This window comes from Plasmodium cynomolgi, chromosome 1 (genome assembly GCF_000321355.1).
Source record: "Plasmodium cynomolgi strain B DNA, chromosome 1, whole genome shotgun sequence".
NCBI lineage: Eukaryota > Apicomplexa > Aconoidasida > Haemosporida > Plasmodiidae > Plasmodium > Plasmodium cynomolgi.
The window spans coordinates 181,285-199,778 of record NC_020396.1 but is presented as its reverse complement, the minus strand read 5'-3'; the positions used below and the strand labels follow the sequence as shown (position 1 = coordinate 199,778).

Genomic DNA, 18,494 nt, shown 5'->3' with positions numbered 1-18,494 from the left:
GTTGCCCCCTGTGACAGATGTGCGTAGAAGAGATTTACAACCTGATCAAACTACAAATGGTCGATAGCAGCAGTAACTTCGCAGATGTGGATATCGAAAAGAGGAAAAAACTGGTAGGGAGGCGGCGGCTTTACTTTGCATATACACACAACTGCGTATAAATGTGGGTGAAGCCGCGGTTTCGGTGAGCCGCGGTTACGGTGGCTCGTGCGAGCACGCGTGATCACACGTGTGTAACGTCTCCGTTTCTTTATCTGTGCAACCGTACCGCTTCCCCAATTTGGCAGCGTTTCGTTTCTCTATCTGTGCAACCGTATTGCTTCCCTACTTGTGTAACCGTGTCGCTCCCCCTTTTATCGCACCCCTCAGGTAAACATATTTTCCTACCAAAACATTAGCGATGAGAAGAAGTTCCTCTACATGGACATTTTGAACAAGTAAGGATGTGAGATCCCTGAACGGAGACAAGACAAACCTCCTTGTAGTGACGACCCCGGCGGAAGTTCCACGCGCTGGGTACGTACAGGAGGGGCAAAAATGTTCTCTTTTTTTTTTTTTTTTTATAGAGCCTTGTTGTAATTACGACTCGGGGGGAGCACCAAATGGCGTCTCCAGATGGCAGTTTTCGAGATGGGACGTTTGAAGAATGAACGTTTGAAGAATAAACGTTTCACGATGGGGAATGCAAAAGGGGACCAACCGGGTGCCGCCAAACGTGCAGCCAAACGTGCAGCAACGGGCAACGTTGGAGTAGGCGCGAGTCGCACCTTTGAATTAGCGATTCTGCAGAACGCAGGTGGAATGGCTTCTTCTACCCGGGTGGGAAGAAACAGTTCTTTAAAACGGGCACTCTGTGGGCACTCTGTGGGACTCTGTTGGAACTCTGAGGAAACTCTGTGGGCACTCTGCGTGGTAGCGGTGCTTCACCTAACGTGGGCGTATGCTCCTCCCCCGTTGGGTCAGTTGGTTGGGTTCTGCATCTGCGCGCTGAGGTCAGCATCCACGAGGTATTTAATCTTTCCCAGAATCTCACTATTGTAAACACTTTCGTATTTTCCGTAAAAGCTAGAGGTGGTATCGTACAAAATTTTGAAAGCATTGATATCGTCGAAGAATCCCTTTCTGTATTCATCGTTACTGTAGTCAGAGCAATCGTCGTCATCATCATCATCGTCATCATCGTCATCATCGTCAGCTTCATCATCTTTGTGGCTGAATGAGTTGTTACCACTTCTGTTTTGTCCAGAAGTAGAGTTATTTGTGTGTTGCTGGTTGGCTAGTTCATCCAATTTGTTGAGATTTACATTTTCCTTTAACTTAATTTTTAAGTCATTTTTTTTTTCCAACGCTTCAATTGTTTTAATTAATTTGAAAGCCTTATCATTTGTGGCATCTTCATTTTCGTCAATATCTACTTCGCTATTTTCGTCCCCTGAGGAGGATTCAGAATCGAAGGACTTTTCGGATGACTCCTTCTCCTCATTCTTATTTTCGTAATATACTTTGGCCACACTGACAATATTTAGAATAAATGAATTTGCTTCCCCGATGTGCATGCTGATATTGGAGTTGTGCATATTATCGAGGATGCTGCTCATGGCAAGAATGTAGAGCTTCCTCGTGTTGTTCATTTGGACATCGGAGAGGTTAGATAACAAGGAGAGGATGTAGTTCGTCCTATTCATATTGTTAAAAAAAAGAAAGAACTGATTCACATCATATATGATGATAGAGTAGAACAATTTCTTAATATACTCAATGCTGGTTTTGCTAAGGATGTCTTCATCATACTCGCTGCATATGCTATCCGCTCCATCGTTTTCATCACCGTTTTCATTACCATTTTGATTATTGGTTCCTTCCATGGTGAGTTCCTTTTTTTTCTTCTTTTGGTTCATCAGGGCGGATGCCTCATCATGCTTAAACAGCTTCATGGAATACGCAGTAAGGATCGGGATGATCAGTTCGTCCACTCCTCTGATCTTCACCGTTGCTTCGAACAAAATAAAAAATAGCTTACAACTATCTTTGACTATTTTGGAATGCAAAGCGAATATGCCCAATCGATAAACCATGTGTATGTATTTCATTCCGTATCTCTCACTGTACAGATTAACAAACTGCTCCGTCGCTTTTGAAATGATGTTATCAAAGACCCCTATGCTGAAGGAGAGGTCAAAGATGAAGTCGTAAAAGTACACATCAGTGTTTTTATCAGAGAGTATCAAATCGGTACTTAAAATAAGTTGGGGGTTACTTCGAATATAATTTAATTCTTGCATCTTTAGATTATCGTCCGTGTTGAAGTAGAAAATGTCATATAGTTTTTCAAAGCGGAGGTACACGTCATTGTCTATGTCTAAGTAGTAGGTAATGTTCGTCAGCAAGGAGAGTGCTTCCTCCAGATAATCGATGGAAGGGGACTTAAACGTTTCATCTACCACAACGTATAAATACGACATGGTGTTTTTGTAAATCTGTTCTTTGTTTCCTTCATCCACGGAATCGAGTAAACTCAAAATGGCTGTCAAGATGGACAGAATAACTGAGTTCAGATCTAGTTCTTCATTCTCCGTTTTTTTCTTTTTTTGTGATGGTGTATTCATCGTCATTCGTGAGAGAGTATCTATCGTTTCTCAGCGTACTCTCTTGTGTGTGGCTGGTCAACTCTGGGTTGTTATGCCTTAGGCTATTCTCCAGCGAGTTGTGCGCACTCTCCTCCTCATCCTTCTTGTTAATAAGAAAAACAAAACTCGTGCAAAGGGTAATAACCACATCGTTAACGTAGGGCGTTATGTAATCTTTGTATGTATACGCCAAATTGTCCAAAGTCATGACGATGTACTCACATTTGACCTCTTTAATCACGTTGAGTAGACGCTCAATGAGAATAGGAATAGACTTAATAATCACACTTTTGAGGTAGTCATTTTTTATCTTAAAGAATTTTTTTATGTAGGACGCACTGGCTACCCTGATAAGTAGGCTGGTGCTACCTATATGATTTAGAATAACCTCGTAATTGCCCACGAGGCCATTAACATCGCTAAAGTGTTGCACCTTCTTAATAAAGCAACAGTAAGTGACGATAGACTGGTAGCAAACTAAATGGTTCGGGTTGTTCAAATCGTTTTCTACATACGTTTTTAGAAACTGCTCTATATTCATGTTTCTCTTTTTATCGCACAGTCGACTGTAGAGGCACTCCAAAATTTTCAAGGCGCCATACTTATATTTGCAGAACTCGTTTCTAAGTAATTCTTCCACCATAGCTTCGTCCTGATTCCCCTGTGTTGCAAATTTGCTATACACCATATGGTAATTTTGATTGTACGTACTGATGACATTCTCGCAGAGGTGAAATAACTCCGAGATGTGTTTCGATCCACGGTAGCGAGTCAAATCTTTAATAAAAGACGTAGCGCTGACTTTTTTATCCTCCACAATGTAGGTGTTAAAAATGTTCATAGTAAAATCGTACTGATCACAAAGGAATTTTTCTACATCATCATCGTTGTAGCAAAGGAGAGGGAATATAACATCCCTTACCAAAAATTCAAAGTTATTTTTTATGTAGTTTTTGTAGATAAGGGCATTTTCAACTCCGTAAGATAATCCCTGTAGAATGTAAACCAAACATTCATCAGTTAGCGTCTTCTTATTTTTGTGATAACTCTGTAGGATGATGATAAGATCTTCGAAGAAGGGACATAGCCATTTGTTGAGAAATGCCTGACAAAACTTCTCCGTAATTTCGTTATTGCATTTGTTGTAATTTGTATTTACATATCGAGAGAAGAGACGAGTGACAATGTCTAAAACGATTCTCTTGCACTTGTACTGTGGCAAGGCTTTCAAATAACTCTCATCCTCCATGTAGTTGGAGACGACAATTTCATTTTTGAGTATAAAATCGAAGAGACTAAAATAATTATCCATGTACTCCAAAATTATCACTTCGTTAATGAAAAAATTGTCATTCACATATTGATATATTTTACAAATGATGCAAAGTATTTCGCTAACTTCGTTGTTGTTGATATCGACGGAACTTAAATCGTAAAGGCAATTAATGAGTGGGTAAAAATATTTGTTCAGCATTTCTGTATACAATTCGTTGTTTTTTTTTTTTTTATTTTTAATTTTTTAAAAATTAACTTCAAGCAGTACAGACTCACGTATAACCTCCTCACATCCTTCCGCTGGTTAACATCATTAAGGATATTATCCAAAATGACGAAGTGATCTGGAAAGCTATTATGTATTAGTACCTTCATTATTTCGAATAGCTGCATGTAAATTTGCTTATCCTTCATTTCTAGGTAGAGAAAACTTTCATATATGTCCTTTGTCAGACCACAAATTTCTTCCTTCTTCAATGTCTCATAGTTATTTTTTATCGTGTTTTTTAAGAAAATCAGAGCTGAAATTCTTATATTATCATCCACTAGGTTGGCACTCTTTACGATGTTAAGAATTACATCAATGTACCCTTCCACTTTGCATACCTGTTTTAGGTATTCCTCACACTGCGTCCTCTTTTCCTTAGACGCGCTAATGGACCCTTCCAACACTTCACATAGCTTCTCTGTGCTCAGGATGCTATTCATGGTGCGTCTACAAGGTGATATTATCTGAAGGAGGGTAAACACTTTTTCTGTGTTTCTTCCCGCGAACGTGGAAGTTGTTATCCGTTCACGTGTCGGGGGGGTGACTCTGTTTTGTGAATCTCGCGGGGGGGTGATTTCACCGTTTGGGAATTATCTCAGTGTGGTGACGCACGGGAGTGGAATGCATGAATAGGATGTTAACACACAGGGGGGGGGGAGTACCCCGTTTTTTTAATGAATGCCGAACTGTGGGCAAAACGGGGAAGTTACTTATACCCTGTTGTGTACGCGCATGTGGTGGGACACCCCCTTCTAGCAAGTAATTTCGCGAAACGTCACGAAGTTTAAGGCATATGCGCGAGTGGGGCTTCCTGCGCTTGGGCTGGGCACCTCCGCTTATTTTTGCTAAAGCGCGCGCAAGGATTTTGCTAAGAGCTGTGTACAAAAGGGGCTCATCCTTTCCATGATTTTTTCCATGCAGAGGTTACTCGTGAGGTAGTATTTCACACGGTTCGCCAATTCCCCTACTTTTGACACGAATTTTTATATAAAATGAACATATGCATGTGCGTTTATATGGGGAAAACATGCTCACTTGGCAAACGCAGCAGGGGTCGAGGTGCGCGGAGGAACATCATCTCGTTCGAGCCGGCTGCCCTTTTTTTTTTTTAACCCTGAAACAGGAAAGAAGGAAAGTGACTCCTGAGGGTATTTGCGGCTGGGGATGAGAAGTGGAAAAATGAGAAATCTTTTTCTTTGCAGAACTGCTTGCAGAAACGGTTGGGGGTGGGAATTTTGGTGCGCAAGTTGGGATGATCAGGTGAACAAACGATTTTTTTTTTTTTAAGCCACTCTGCTTCGCTTCGCTTCACTTTGCTTAGGCTTGGCGTGGTTCCTCAAATTGCTACGTTTGTAGGCATTAGGCGTTAAAACATTTCGCGGATTTCTTCGCCATTTGTGCCTTTTTTGGTCATTTGGTTGGTTGGGTCGGTTCGGATGGTATGGTTGGATTGGTTTATTTAGCCCATTTGGCTTATTTAGCCCAGTTGGCTTCTATTTTTCCCATTTGACCTATTTGGCCCATTTGGTCCATTTGGCTCATGGGCGGGCACATTTGAGATTTTTTTTCCCTTTGACCCTCATGTGCATTTCACGTGTGCCTTAAGAAAAAGGAAAAATTAATTTGGCACCTGCGGTATATAATATTTCACCACGTGTATGTGCGTAATGCATATAAAATCCACCGCCCGCTCATCGACGTATCCTCGCGTCGCCGAATCCGCTCACCGGTACGTACATAAGCGCGCGCGCCACAATTGACTTGAAAATTACCTTCGAGGGAGGGGTACTATGAGAGATTTTCGACAAGATTGAAAAAAAAAAGAAAAGAAAACATTCTGCACAGAAAGGAAACACCACATCTGTTTTATTTTATTTTTTTTTATTTTTTTTTTTTTCCATATTTTTATCTTCCTTTTTGTGAAAAAAAAAAAAAATGAACATACTCTTCTGTCACTCTTTAAACACCTTCGGTGATAAACAGTCAAAACTGGAAGCACAAACATTTTTTACACCATCCGTACCATTTCGCGAAGAGTTGGAAGCACAGGCATACAAAAAAAGCCCCCTTCGAGGATACACGCATTTATATGATTTTACATATCTCCTGAAAACCCTACACATATAAGTTCTGTATGGTTGGCATATAGCTGTTACGTGAAATTTTATTTCCTCATCGAAGTGTTGTTATCTTGTTTTCCCTGCATTTCGCTTAGTTGCGTTGATTTATCGCTGTGCTCCGCTCCTCTCTGCTCCCCACCCCCTCTTACGCGCATTACATCAACACGTAAACAAGCCAAACTCATCAAAATGAATAAATTTTTTTTCAACACGCTAAATTCGTCGCTGTTTCAAAACTTCAAATTTAAAAGCTCCTTTTTGAGTTCGGGATATTTTGCGGCCAACCGAAGTATCTCGACCAGAATTGGCGGCACCTCCTTTTGCAGCGAACTGAACAAAGCCAACTGCTTCGTGAAGTACTACCACACGTCTCCGTTCATCAGCAAGACGGTTAACACTACCAACTGCAATGCGCTCCTGCAGGTAATTTTATATACACGTGTGTAACTGAGAGTTTTTCTTTTTTTTACACCTCCATCAGTTGCCGTGCATGTTGTTGGTGCAACCCATTTGGAGAACTGCGCTGGTTTTTTGCCGCCCATCTTTTCGTGCCTCACAAATGAGCGCCATGGCGGTCCTAGTGTTGTTTTTGCGTTAACTCTGTGACTTTTTCCAAGTGGCACAGCATGTTGAGCGTCAGATTGTCCTTTTTTGTCACATTTTTCACGTTTTTCGTTTTTTTCGCGTTTATTTTTTTCATTTTTTTCGCTTTTATTTTTTTCATTTTTTTCGCTTTTTTTTTCATATTTTTCATTTTTTTCGTTTTTTTCTTTTTTTCCCTCTGCACCCCGAAGAGTGACGAACGAAGCTGCGTCAACCAGAAACTAGGTGTGAGACATGACAGTGGAATCGCCAGCCTGTCCGCAGCCATTGCGCTGATGTCCGTGGGAGGGGTAAGTAGTCACAGGGCGAACCAAGAAAAAAAAAAAAAAAATAGCTAGCTAGCTATTTAGCTAGCCCAACCAGCCCTGTTCATAAAGCCAGAATAACTGGGCATTATTGAGAAATGCGTCAAAATGATCAACTTTGAAATGGGAATGGCAGAACATAATGAGCAACGAAATGTGGAACGGCCCCTTTAACCGTCTTAAACATATCCTAACGATGTCCTTTTAAAAAAAACTTCCTTTAGGTTGCGCAAGGTATCGGAAATTTATTCTCAGCCCTGGTGTTAGGAACGAGTAGGAACCCTTCAATAAAGGACGAGTTGTTCACGTACACGCTGATCGGGATGGGATTCTTGGAATTTCTGGGTAATGCGTTGCGATGATGGCGGCTCCTTTGTCGTTTATGTGTTCCCCCCTTTTGCGCATTTTTCCAACTGCTTTACCTCGTTGGGCCAAAAATGTGTAAATTTCACCCCTTTCCCTTCTGACAGGTATCATTTGTGTCCTGATGAGTGCTGTTCTGCTGTACTCGTGAAGGAAGGTCCACTTTGTGGAGACTAGTGGATGAGGAAAGCGGGCCACACATACTACACGCACGTTTTTACGTGCCCCAAGAGTCGATGCACAAGGAAATTACGCAACTTTTTTTAATTAAATAATGAATTAAATTTTTTTATTTAATGACCAAAGTGACGTATGCATGACTGCACGAAAGTGTTACACTCCTGGGTGAAGAAGAAGAAGCTCAATTTGCCCCCCACCTCCCCACAGTTTACATTTCCCGGTACTATTACCAGTTCCGGGAACTGCGTTTTTTGCTTTGCATCGCAGGGCTGCATATATATGGGTATGCACACAAATATATCTACGCGTGTGTGTTCATATATGTGGCCATATACATACGTATGTGCGCAGTTGTGAAGCGCTTTTCCCCTCCACGTTTTAATAGAACGAAGCAGGGCAGTGCGAACCTGTGCGCGGTGGAAGAAAATCACCGTTGTGCAGTAGCACAAGACGTACGATCATTCAAACGAAATTTTAATTGCTCCTAAAATTGAAAGACTAATTGGTCACTACACACGTGAAGATAGGTGACGTGCTGGAAAATGTGAAAAAAAAAAAAAGGTGCATGCATTTTTTCCCATTTTTTCATCTAATGTATGTACAACGCTTGGAGAGAGGCGGCGTAGCGGGGGGGCTATTCCCACTTCGGATATTTACATTTAAAAGGGGAAGCATACTGACATGGGCCATTTCGGATTGCACTTATAATTTTGCAACACATATTAGCAGAGGTAGACTCATAAGTCCTTGTTTGTGTCTACGTCCACACACATGAGTGCACTCTCCACAAAAGAAATGAGCAGACGCAATTTATGTTGCCATACCTCATGAGTAATAATTGCCAATAGTTTTTAACCTCAATTCGAAAAAAGAAGGAATAAAGAAAGCATACTAAAGCAACAGAAATTTCACGGAGATCTCTCTTCGCGCACAATGGTGGACAGACGCCTGCATTGCCTTTTTGCCCTACTTTGCTTCTTAACCCTTTCGCGAATCTCCTCGTGTAAAGCAGCGACTGGAGGTTTTTGCTCGTTTAACGTAAACTATCTCTAAATGGGGGGGAAAAAAAAAAATGACATTTTTTACTATCCCCATCAGCCCTGTCATCTCTCTACGCTCTGCCTGCATTTCGCAGAATGACTTCATTCGAGAAAGACACAATGATTTGCGGTTGAAGCATAACGCCGATCCGTTGCGCTGGTAAACGACATTCTTTTTAATGGCACTTGAGTAGGCCCCATGTGAGAATAAAATTGACGGTTTCTGTTACACGGATGATATAATGGAAGTGTTTTTTTTTTTTTGCACCCTCTGTTAAGGAGCACACAGCTGGAAAAGGCGGCAAGCGCTGAAGCCAAACTGGTTACTCGACAATTTCGCTAATTTGCCTCTTTCCCTCTTTGCATAAACAACAACTGTTGCATAGTGGATGGAGAATTGAGCAAAACGGATTCACATTTGGCATTTTTCGAAATCATTTTGCTTTCAAAAAAAAGGGGTCCTACATCTGCACATGGAACTGCCCTCCCCTTTTACAGATAAAGGAGATCTCCAATTGCACTGTCATGGTGAACCAAATGAATACAAATTATTTTACCATTTCGCCCAACAGCAAAATTGAAACAGCCGTCGATACATGGTATGAAGGCATTAACAACTATGACTTTGAGTTAGGTAATACACAAAAAGGGAGCAACTAAATGGGGGAGGGAAAAAGAAGTCCCCCCTTGGCCAAAATGGGTGGAACATATGGAGTGCCTTTATGTTGCCTTCCTCCATTCTGTGGTAGTAGAGTACTCACCATTGAACACATTTTAAAAAGTTTACCAAAATGGAACAGCGACGAGAGAGATAAATGCCTAACGGAAGAGTAATCTCGCATGTGTCATGCACGTCGAATTATCCCCCCTTCCGAATAGGAGAGAAAAAAAAAAAAAAAATTCATCTCATAAACGTGTCCATCGAAATGATAAAGCACAGTTTGCTAGTGCTTCCATTTTTTCTACATTTTGGGGGCCCCATACGCAGAGGACATTCACGTGTGCACGCTTTGCCTTTTTGTCAGGGCCCATCCGCCGGGGGGATGACACCGTTTTTGAATTCACCAGGGTTGTATGGAACAGCGCCGAGGTACTTGACGTGTGAGCGGCTATGCATACATTTACACGTACTCATTACGCAGATATATGCACATATATATGTGCTATATATATCCACACATTCGCGTGTCGCAAAACCGCAAAGAACTCACCCCCGCGCGTGCAACGTGGCGAGATAAGTGACCTCTGCACGCAAACCTTTCCACCTCACAGCACATCGGGTGCTCCAGTGCCTGCTGCGGTAACAGGGGGGTTTTAATTTGTAAATATGACAGCCACACCAATCAGCCAGGTACGCACATTAAGCATATCACAATTGAGAGGCGTTTTTTCTGTAAAATTATTTCACACTATAAGGAGTGGAAGTGGTGCAACTGTTTGACGTTGAATTTGAAAATCACCGTCTGCGTTAATTTTGTTTTTTTTTTCTTCAAACAACTGCGCAGGTCATTTCGCCGATAACGTTGGGACGCTTGACGTAAACCGCTCAAAAAAAAGGAAAAGCTTTTCCTGCAAAATTGCCAAACTGTTTTTTTTTGTGTGTTTTTCTGGGGGGGTACACTATTCTGATGTAAATGGGGAGATACTCCCAGGATGTAGAGGTCGGGGATATTTTTATTTATTTTTATTTTTTTTTTTTTCCCACCTCCGCAGCCAATGTTCGTTTGGGAAAACTTCACATTCGAGCCGGAACAAAGACGACCAGACAGTGAGCCAAGTCAGAATGGTCTCCCCCCTTCGCCCATTTCATAAACAGATTTGTGCATATATTGACAATTTAAAACGTTTCGCACAAAATTGGGGGTAAAATGCAGTTAAAATTGTGCAATTTGCTTGAAGCATATTCCATTTTGTGTAAGAAAAAAAAAAAAATACGACGCGGTGGTTGGGGAAACCCCTTGACTCTCTCCCTCGATCAATTTTTTTTTCTCAAATTAAAGTCACCGAAGGTGGGCTAAATTAACTGTTTCGTTCGAAATGTTGCTTTGTTTTGCTTTGTTTCGCTTTGTTTTGCTTTGTTTCGCTTTGTTTTGCTTTGTGTTTTTTTCCTTTTTTTGTTTCGCTGCGTTTACCCTTTTTGACGCGCGAACAGGTGACACTCACCTTTGTTCGATTTTACGGAGTTCCCCTTCGCCCCTTTGGTATTGCACCTCGCTCGCGGCGTTGGGGCCAAAATGACGCACCCCAGGAAGGGGGCATATACATTTGTTCATACATAAATGTATACAATGTATATATATGTACAAACATGCAACATCGTGAAATGGCAAAAAAAGGTAAAAAAATGGAAAAGGCTGCTACAAACTTGCTAACCGTTTAACAGGTGTTTTTTCCGTACTTTTCATTTTTCCCATTTAGGGCAAACATCATGGGAATGCTCAATTGCAGATTTTTATATTTATGGGGAGGCATGCTCAGAGAAAATGATGTGGCCTGGCCCGTTTTTTTTTTTTTTTTTTTTTTTTCCCTCACATTGCTGCATACACGAAAATTTGTGATGATGTGATCTCTTCGGCCCGCTGAGGAACTAAACCAAATCGACACGCAACCCCAACCGCGGGTTTTTTAAAAAAAGCTTGCCAGCATGGGATGTCACCTAACCCAAAATAACTTCATTTTTTTCGCGCACGTGAAAGCGTCGTAATTGGGCCAACCAGCGTGCATATATGAATAAATTATTTACATATGGGTACCCAACCCCCACCCCCCCAAGTGTAGGAGTAGCGTTATATGCTCAAAGGCGTTAACGAAAATTGCAAGTATAACAAAATTTGCAATTTAATTAAAAAGAAAAAAAAAAAAAAAAAAAAATAAAGTCAAATGAAACTTTGCTTTTTTCCATCACAAGAAATAAAAAAATACATTTGAAACAATTTCGTTGACGAAGGTATATTCCCTCACCTGCTAATAATCCAAGGGCATAATTTTTTCCTCTTTTAGGAAGTTTTAAAAGGTTAAATTAATCCTGAGCATTTTTTCTTTTCCCTTTTTTTCCTTCCCCTTTTTTTAAAAAGATATCACCATGGGTTGCATTCAGAACGTTCACCCGAAGAAGTACGGCCAGGGATCCAGGCAATGGTAAGTCATCCCCTCAGTGGATAAAAAAGAGGGGGGGTAACCGAAACGGCTGGTGTGGTGAAGCGATTAAAATTGCCGAGGGGCGAATTTACGCGGGGGAGGCAACAGGGGAAAACCTCCACGTTTAGTAGTTCACCTCCGACACCTACGCGAGCATGTGTGATTGAGCCGTATGCATAATTTAACGTAGTTGTAAGGACGCTCAGCGGAGGAGGGGCGGAGTGAACCAGAGGCACATGTTATGGTGACCCTTTTTAAGAAAATAATTATTTGCGTCACTGCGAATAATACGTATGGGCCATAATAACCATATGGATCATTTTGTTTTCACCATTATGCGTGAGATGAAGGAAAGGAGGGGTCGCCTCACAGAATCGTAGATTTCCATGCCGAGAGTATCATTGTGCAATCATCCCTGCACTGTGCTGCTTATGATGAGTATATTCCGATTTAAATACACGCCCCTTTTTTTTTCCCCCTCTTCCTTTGCAGCCGTGTGTGCTCGAACAGACATGCCATAATCAGAAAGTACAACATCAACATATGCAGACAGTGCTTCCGAGAAAGGGCAGACATTATTGGATTTAAGAAGGTACGTATATAACATTGCTGATTAAATTGGAGTCTTTCCTTTTTGGCAACCTCGCTGATGCACGTTTGTGCAGACAAAACAAAATAGCACCGCTTATAAATACGCGTAATTTTTTTTTTCCCTTCACACCACAGTATAGGTAAAAAAAATAGGACCATACGAATGCTGACCGTTTGAGCACAGGATGGGGATCCCCTGCTCGAGGGGAGATTTTCCACTTACGTGTGAAACGTTCCGTAAAGAAAATTTTTAAAAAACAAGATAAAGAAAAGACCACCCCCCTCATGTGATCTCCCCGATTATGATTTTCCTACATGAGTACAAACGAAGCGTAAGGAGAGAAGGGCCGAAAGTGTCCCCATAAAACGAGTGAGAAGAACGTCGCACGGAAAGTTTTTTTTTAAATGAAAAAAGAGCTCGTTAAAATTGGGTAGAAGTAATGAGCGGAGTGATCGTTGACATGATTGAACACCGATGCGGTACTCACAGAGTGCCGCCTTCTGCTGTGCCACGTGTCATGTTGTGAAATTCCTGCTCAGCTTTATTTCGTTTTCGCGTAACACACTTTTTATGACAACCTTAACTGCAATAAGTTTTTTAAAAATATGAATAAATAGTTTTTCCCTTGAATGGGATGAAAGCTGAGAGCGGTTAACATGTAGCGAACAAATTAGCCACGTGTTTTTTTTCCCTCAACTTTGTTTTCCTCATGCCGGAAAGGAACTTTCTGTTGCATACGTGGAAGTAGCCAAAATGAAAGAGGCGGCCAAAAAAAAAAAAAAAAAAAAAAAAAAATATATATATATACATAAATGGCGGGTTACCCTACCTTTGTTGTATTGCCTGTATGCACTTCCCATACGTGTTCAACTCGCATGAGCAGTTCGTTTTGGTTTTCCATTCTAGGAGCATCTTGCTCGCGTTCCGTGGTTTGAAAAAAAAGGCACTTCCCAAAGCGTTGAGAAACAACTAACAGGGAATTTTCTCCCCCACGGAGTTAACCTCGCTAGGCAAAATTTTAACGCTTCTTTTTTGTGATGTCATTTTGGCTTTGCCATTTTTTTGCCGTTATGAAAATAAGTTACTCTGGTATGTAGGCACCGGGGGAACCTTTTCGACCCTCAAGCTTGATCGCAAACGTCGCAAGTGAGGGTGTAGGCGTGTGTATACATAGGCGTATGCTACTCAATGTGGAGCAAAAGAAAACGAAAAAGCAACACGAGATATTCCATTATGCGAGAAGTTATTTAAGTGACGTCGCGCGGCGCCCACAGATGACGTGATTGTATTTAAGCGGAAGAGAAGAACCAGGGTGCCTCCCCCTCCTCTTCTTCTTTTTCCTCCTCTTCTTCTTTTTCCCCATCCATCGCCACACTGGTGCCACTCCCAATCCCCACGTGTGTGCTTCCCGCTGTACTCTATAATGCCAAAAGGGGGGCGGAGAAAAAATGATCAGGGGTCCCTATATTCGCAGCCTGGTGAAGGGGAAAGGGCACGCGGTTTGCAGAATGTTCAAGAGTATGCTAATGGGCAGGAACGGAAACAGCACTGCTGCCGCTAGGGAGGAACTCCTAATGGAGGGTCAATCGCGCGAGGGTACTGACAAGGGGGACGACTACAATGAAGACAGACGGGATGATCCCAGGGGGAAGGGCCAAAAGGCGAGTCGCACACATATCAGCAAAACAAACATGAAGGGGGTGAACTTTAAGGAGGGGCTCCAAAATGCAAGCTTCCTCGAATTTAATTTCAAAACGGACGTGTATTTGAAGCTGAACGAAATGAAGATTTTTACCCCCACGCAAATTCAGAGGAACGTAATACCGTTGCTGCTACAGGGAAGGGGAGACTCGACGGAGGGACGCAGCGAAATGGCCACGTGTGGTGAGAAAGCAGATGTGTATACAGAAATAGTGAGAAGTAGAAGTCGCATTAATGGTTACTTGAGGGAGAGTTTTAACGTGAGGGGGGATTTTTACGACGTGGGGAAGTACCAATCAGGTGATGGGGGGAAGCTGGTTGGGGCGAAGCTGGTTGGGGCGAAGCTGGTTGGGGAGAAGCCCGTTGGGGAGAAGCTCGTTGGGGGACGCCCAACTCTTGGTAGGCATGCCGACCGCAGTAGCTGCCCAACGGCTGTGCCGTCACACAGCGAGGAAGCCAACGCAGGTGGAGAAAAAAAAAAATGCTTCAACGATGTGTACGTTATCGTGAGTCCAGATAACACGGGGAAGACGCTGAGCTATTTCCTTCCAATTTTAAACAACTTTTACATGAACAATGAGAAAATTATGAAGAGCCTATCAAAATTTTACCACTTTTTGAATAAATATAATTACAAAAAATTTCGAAACAAACTCTTTAGAAAGAAAGAAAAGTTAAGATGTGCCAACAGGAGAATGGATAATTTATTTTTTCACATAGCCTATGAAAAGCACAAAGTACGAAACAGATACATATACACCCGCAAGTACAAAAATTACAACGTCAGTAGGAGCTACGTAAAAAATAAAAAAAATAACGAACTTAACTGTTTGAAGCATAAAAAAAATATTTTCTTTCCCTATGCAGTTATTCTAACAAACACGAGGGAAGCTGCGTTCGAGCTTTTTTCCTTTTTAAAAAGTTTTGATGTAAATATTGAATTGCTGGCGGGGGGATATTTGTACAAAAGGAAGTCTATTAAAAAATTTCACGTGGAGATGCTATCTCCGTTAGGTGATGAGAGGGCTCAGGACATGGAGTACTCGGACGAACTGTACTACTCGGACGAACTGCACTACTCGCATGATGAGGATCACCTGGGGGGGTACCCAAATGTGCGCAGTGAGTTCATCAAGACAAACGATTTTTTAAAAAGAATTAGTAAAAATGTTAAGAGAAGTGCCAAGGCAATAAATTACAACATCGATATTTTAGTTGGCACTCCTGATAAAATTTTCGAAAAAGTAGACAATTGTAAAAATAAGCATTTGTACAATTTTAAGTTTTTAAAGTACGTAGTTGTGGAGCAGGCAGAAACGCTTTGCAATGCATTCAACGAGGGGAAGTTGCAGCTTGTGCTTAACCATATAAGGAACTACACTAACATGTATTATTTTAGGGGGGGGGTCTCGGCTGAGGATCCGAACGGGGGTGGCAGCCCCAGGGATGTTCTCAAAGATGATAACTCTGGTGATCCTCATGACGATGTGCACGAAGGACAAAAAAAAGGCTTCGACTTGGAAAACGAAGAGGCGAGACGGAGTGCTCGGCGGGGGAGACGCAGGAGCAGTCTAAACCAGAAGAAAAAAACTGACATGGTGGAGGAAGAAGGAAATAATGAGGTGAGTCCAGATAGCTGTGAAGAAGGTGAAGTGGGGCTGGAGGCCGACGACGGAAGTTACTTACGGGATGCCTCCAAATGGTGTGATGGGGAAGGAAAAACGGGTGAGGAATGCGCGGGAAGCAGTATCAATGGGGAGAGCCCCCCTGAAGAGGTCACCCCTCGTAGCACCAAAAGGAAACTCGCAGAACGAGATCAGCGCGACGAACGAGAACAACGCGACGAACGCGACGAAGTCATCCGAGTGCTCAACGGCGGGGGGGACAAAAACGAAAAGAACACCCTGAGCTCGAACATCCCCATATCTATATTCGTGTCGGCGACGAAAACGTTTTGCATCAGCGAGTTTCTCGCCAACAACGTGAGGAGCAAACATATCCAGGAGGTGATACACCTGAAGAGCCACGATATCAGCTCCGAAATGAAACACATATTTATTAACAGCAAAAATAAGGAAAAAACTGCACTCCTATTGGAGCTTCTAAACAGTAAGGACGCGCAAAGTAGCGCCAGGATGAAGGGGCTAGTACACAGCAGGCATTTCCTCAATAGACATGTAATTTTCTGTAACACGAGAAAAAGTGTGCAGAATGTTGCAGACCTCCTGACCGAACTCAAGTACAAAGTCAGTTGTATTCACAACGAAATGAGTTACAAGGAGAGGAGCCAAAATTATCGGCACTTCAAAAAAAACAAAACGAATATTTTGGTATGTACAAATATACTCAGCAGAGGAATACAATTTGAAAATTGCGATATAATCAACTACGATATTAGCAATAATATAAATGACTATATTTACAAATGCAGTAAAGTGGCTCAAACCAATGGCAGTACCTATTGTGGTGGAAGAAGCAACTCGTTAACCTCCTTCTTTAACAAAAAAAATACATCACTAGTTAACAACATCATTGAAAAAACGGTGGACAAGAAACAAATCATTTTTCAAAACTTAAATAAAAAAGTAAGTAAAATGTTGAAGCTGCAAAATAAATATTACGATATTGTGAAGAAGAAAAAAAGGTATCAGAAAAAGGGAGGGAGAAAAGCTTTGCACATTTCTCCAAGGAGAAATTGTCTAAGTAAAAAAAATAAAATATTATCCAAAAAGCTATACTTTTATAATAAAATGAATGTAGAGCGTAAGCGCTTAATAAAGAAGGGAATTCTCAAGGGCCATGAGAAGATCCCCAGATTTCCCAATAGAAAAGCGGAGATCTACGACAGTAATGAGTATAACTGTGTGCACAGGTTGGACGACGGTGCGCTTCAAATTTTAGCCAAGAAAAGAAAAACGAAAAAGAATAAAAAGGACGATGGGGCAAAATATGAGGAGGATACCATCGTTTTGGACAACATGCCCACTTATGAGGATGAGGCGAAGGCCAAGGAGAAGAAGCACCAAAAGAAGACATACTTCTAGGAAAAGATTGCCCTTGTCAGAACCAAACCGGGTTGCACATTCGCGGAAGATGCTGCACATCGCATGGTGGGGGGATCCCCTTTCTTGGCCTTAAAATGGAATAGGAAGAGCCTTACTATATTTGCCTATTACGCCATCTGTGTAAGTAGCTGCAACGGGGAGGTTGCCGAACAGGTCAAACACACCTGACAGCACGCGACTGTTTCTCTCCAGCGTGGACATCAGTCTCTTCAACATTTATGTCAATCATGTTGGGCGTACCGCACGTGAGGAGAAGCACAAAGCAGGGAGTACTTTTCTCCTTTACTTTACACTCATTTTTGTAGCTCAACCGTGGAAATTTTTTTTTTTTTTTTCATTTTGTGTAACTTCACATGTGTACGTGGTAAGTGGTACGCTGACGACGCGGTGACGCAGCACGCCGTTTGCAGATGAACAAACACAATCGTAAAGCAAAGTAAAATGTTTGTGTCACCTTACATCCGCATATGTTGTGTGCGGCTGTTCGACGGCAAAGTGGTAAGGAAGCTTCCATCCCAGAAAATACTATGTCAGCTTTTTCTTCTTTTTTTTTTTTTTCCCCATCCCAACACTTTGTTTTAAAAAGTGAAAAAATTGCGCCCCATACGACGCGCCGAAGTGGGACAATTCCCCAAGCGGATGTAACGTTCGGGAATGAATAAACTTGTGCGTATATTTTTTTCCCCTTATAAATCGTCTAGGCAGTGCGAAACGATCTCATTCGTCAGTGATGTACGCTTGCGCAGGTGCACGCTTGGGAAGCACTCAAAAGGGGGGATGCGCAGGAAGGTGGGCGCAGGACCATCACTGCATACGATCACTTTGCGCAGCGAAAAATTGTCACTCTGGCGATGGCGATGATTACTGCGATGCTTAATGCGACGCTTGCTGCGATGCTTGCTGCAATGCTTACTGCGATGATTACGGCGATTATGACATTTGCTCCTTCCCCAGGCGGAAGTAACAAAAGGTGATTATTTCGAGGGGATAAATCGCTACACAAAATGGCGCAATTTTTTAAATGCCCTCTATGCCCTTGATATTTATCACAATTGCTTTGTCATCATACGCCATTTCAACTTTGTGAATTTCGCACAAATCGTATTTTTTGTCCCTTTACGTTTTGCTTAATTGTTCAAAATGGCAAAATTACACATAAAGTAAGTTTAAAAGGGGAGTTCGCAGCTTTGGTTGGAGGATTTTTTTTTTTTTTTTTT

At 41.9% G+C, this 18,494-nt stretch overlaps 5 protein-coding genes across 5 annotated transcripts; 4 read left to right on the top strand and 1 right to left on the bottom strand.

The window, feature by feature from the left end:
• Positions 1 to 2,645: 2,645 nt before the first annotated feature.
• On the bottom strand, positions 2,646 to 4,051 carry PCYB_011340 (hypothetical protein; the record flags this gene model as incomplete). The annotated part of the gene is made up of 1 exon (XM_004220640.1): positions 2,646 to 4,051. A coding segment is annotated over one exon (1,405 nt), but the record flags the coding sequence as incomplete, so codon positions are not given.
• Positions 4,052 to 6,068: 2,017 nt separating this feature from the next.
• Positions 6,069 to 7,712, top strand: PCYB_011330 (ATP synthase lipid-binding protein mitochondrial precursor; the record flags this gene model as incomplete). The annotated part of the gene is made up of 4 exons (XM_004220639.1): positions 6,069 to 6,713; positions 7,085 to 7,183; positions 7,423 to 7,543; positions 7,669 to 7,712. Exons 1-4 carry the CDS (start codon positions 6,480 to 6,482, stop codon positions 7,710 to 7,712), a joined length of 498 nt encoding a protein of 165 aa, XP_004220687.1. The 5' UTR covers positions 6,069 to 6,479.
• A 782-nt stretch (positions 7,713 to 8,494) lies between these two features.
• Positions 8,495 to 10,697, top strand: PCYB_011320 (hypothetical protein). Its single transcript, XM_004220638.1, has 8 exons — positions 8,495 to 8,779; positions 8,877 to 8,941; positions 9,061 to 9,103; positions 9,280 to 9,415; positions 9,807 to 9,832; positions 10,054 to 10,132; positions 10,287 to 10,318; positions 10,495 to 10,697. Exons 1-8 carry the CDS (start codon positions 8,675 to 8,677, stop codon positions 10,591 to 10,593), a joined length of 585 nt encoding a protein of 194 aa, XP_004220686.1. The 5' UTR covers positions 8,495 to 8,674; the 3' UTR covers positions 10,594 to 10,697.
• A 1,166-nt stretch (positions 10,698 to 11,863) lies between these two features.
• PCYB_011310 (40S ribosomal protein S29) lies at positions 11,864 to 12,523 on the top strand (the record flags this gene model as incomplete). The annotated part of the gene is made up of 2 exons (XM_004220637.1): positions 11,864 to 11,919; positions 12,412 to 12,523. The coding sequence occupies 2 exons, from the start codon at positions 11,864 to 11,866 to the stop codon at positions 12,521 to 12,523; spliced, it is 168 nt and encodes a 55-aa protein (XP_004220685.1).
• Positions 12,524 to 14,019: 1,496 nt separating this feature from the next.
• On the top strand, positions 14,020 to 17,256 carry PCYB_011300 (RNA-helicase; the record flags this gene model as incomplete). The annotated part of the gene is made up of 2 exons (XM_004220636.1): positions 14,020 to 14,998; positions 15,080 to 17,256. The coding sequence occupies 2 exons, from the start codon at positions 14,020 to 14,022 to the stop codon at positions 17,254 to 17,256; spliced, it is 3,156 nt and encodes a 1,051-aa protein (XP_004220684.1).
• Positions 17,257 to 18,494: the final 1,238 nt, after the last annotated feature.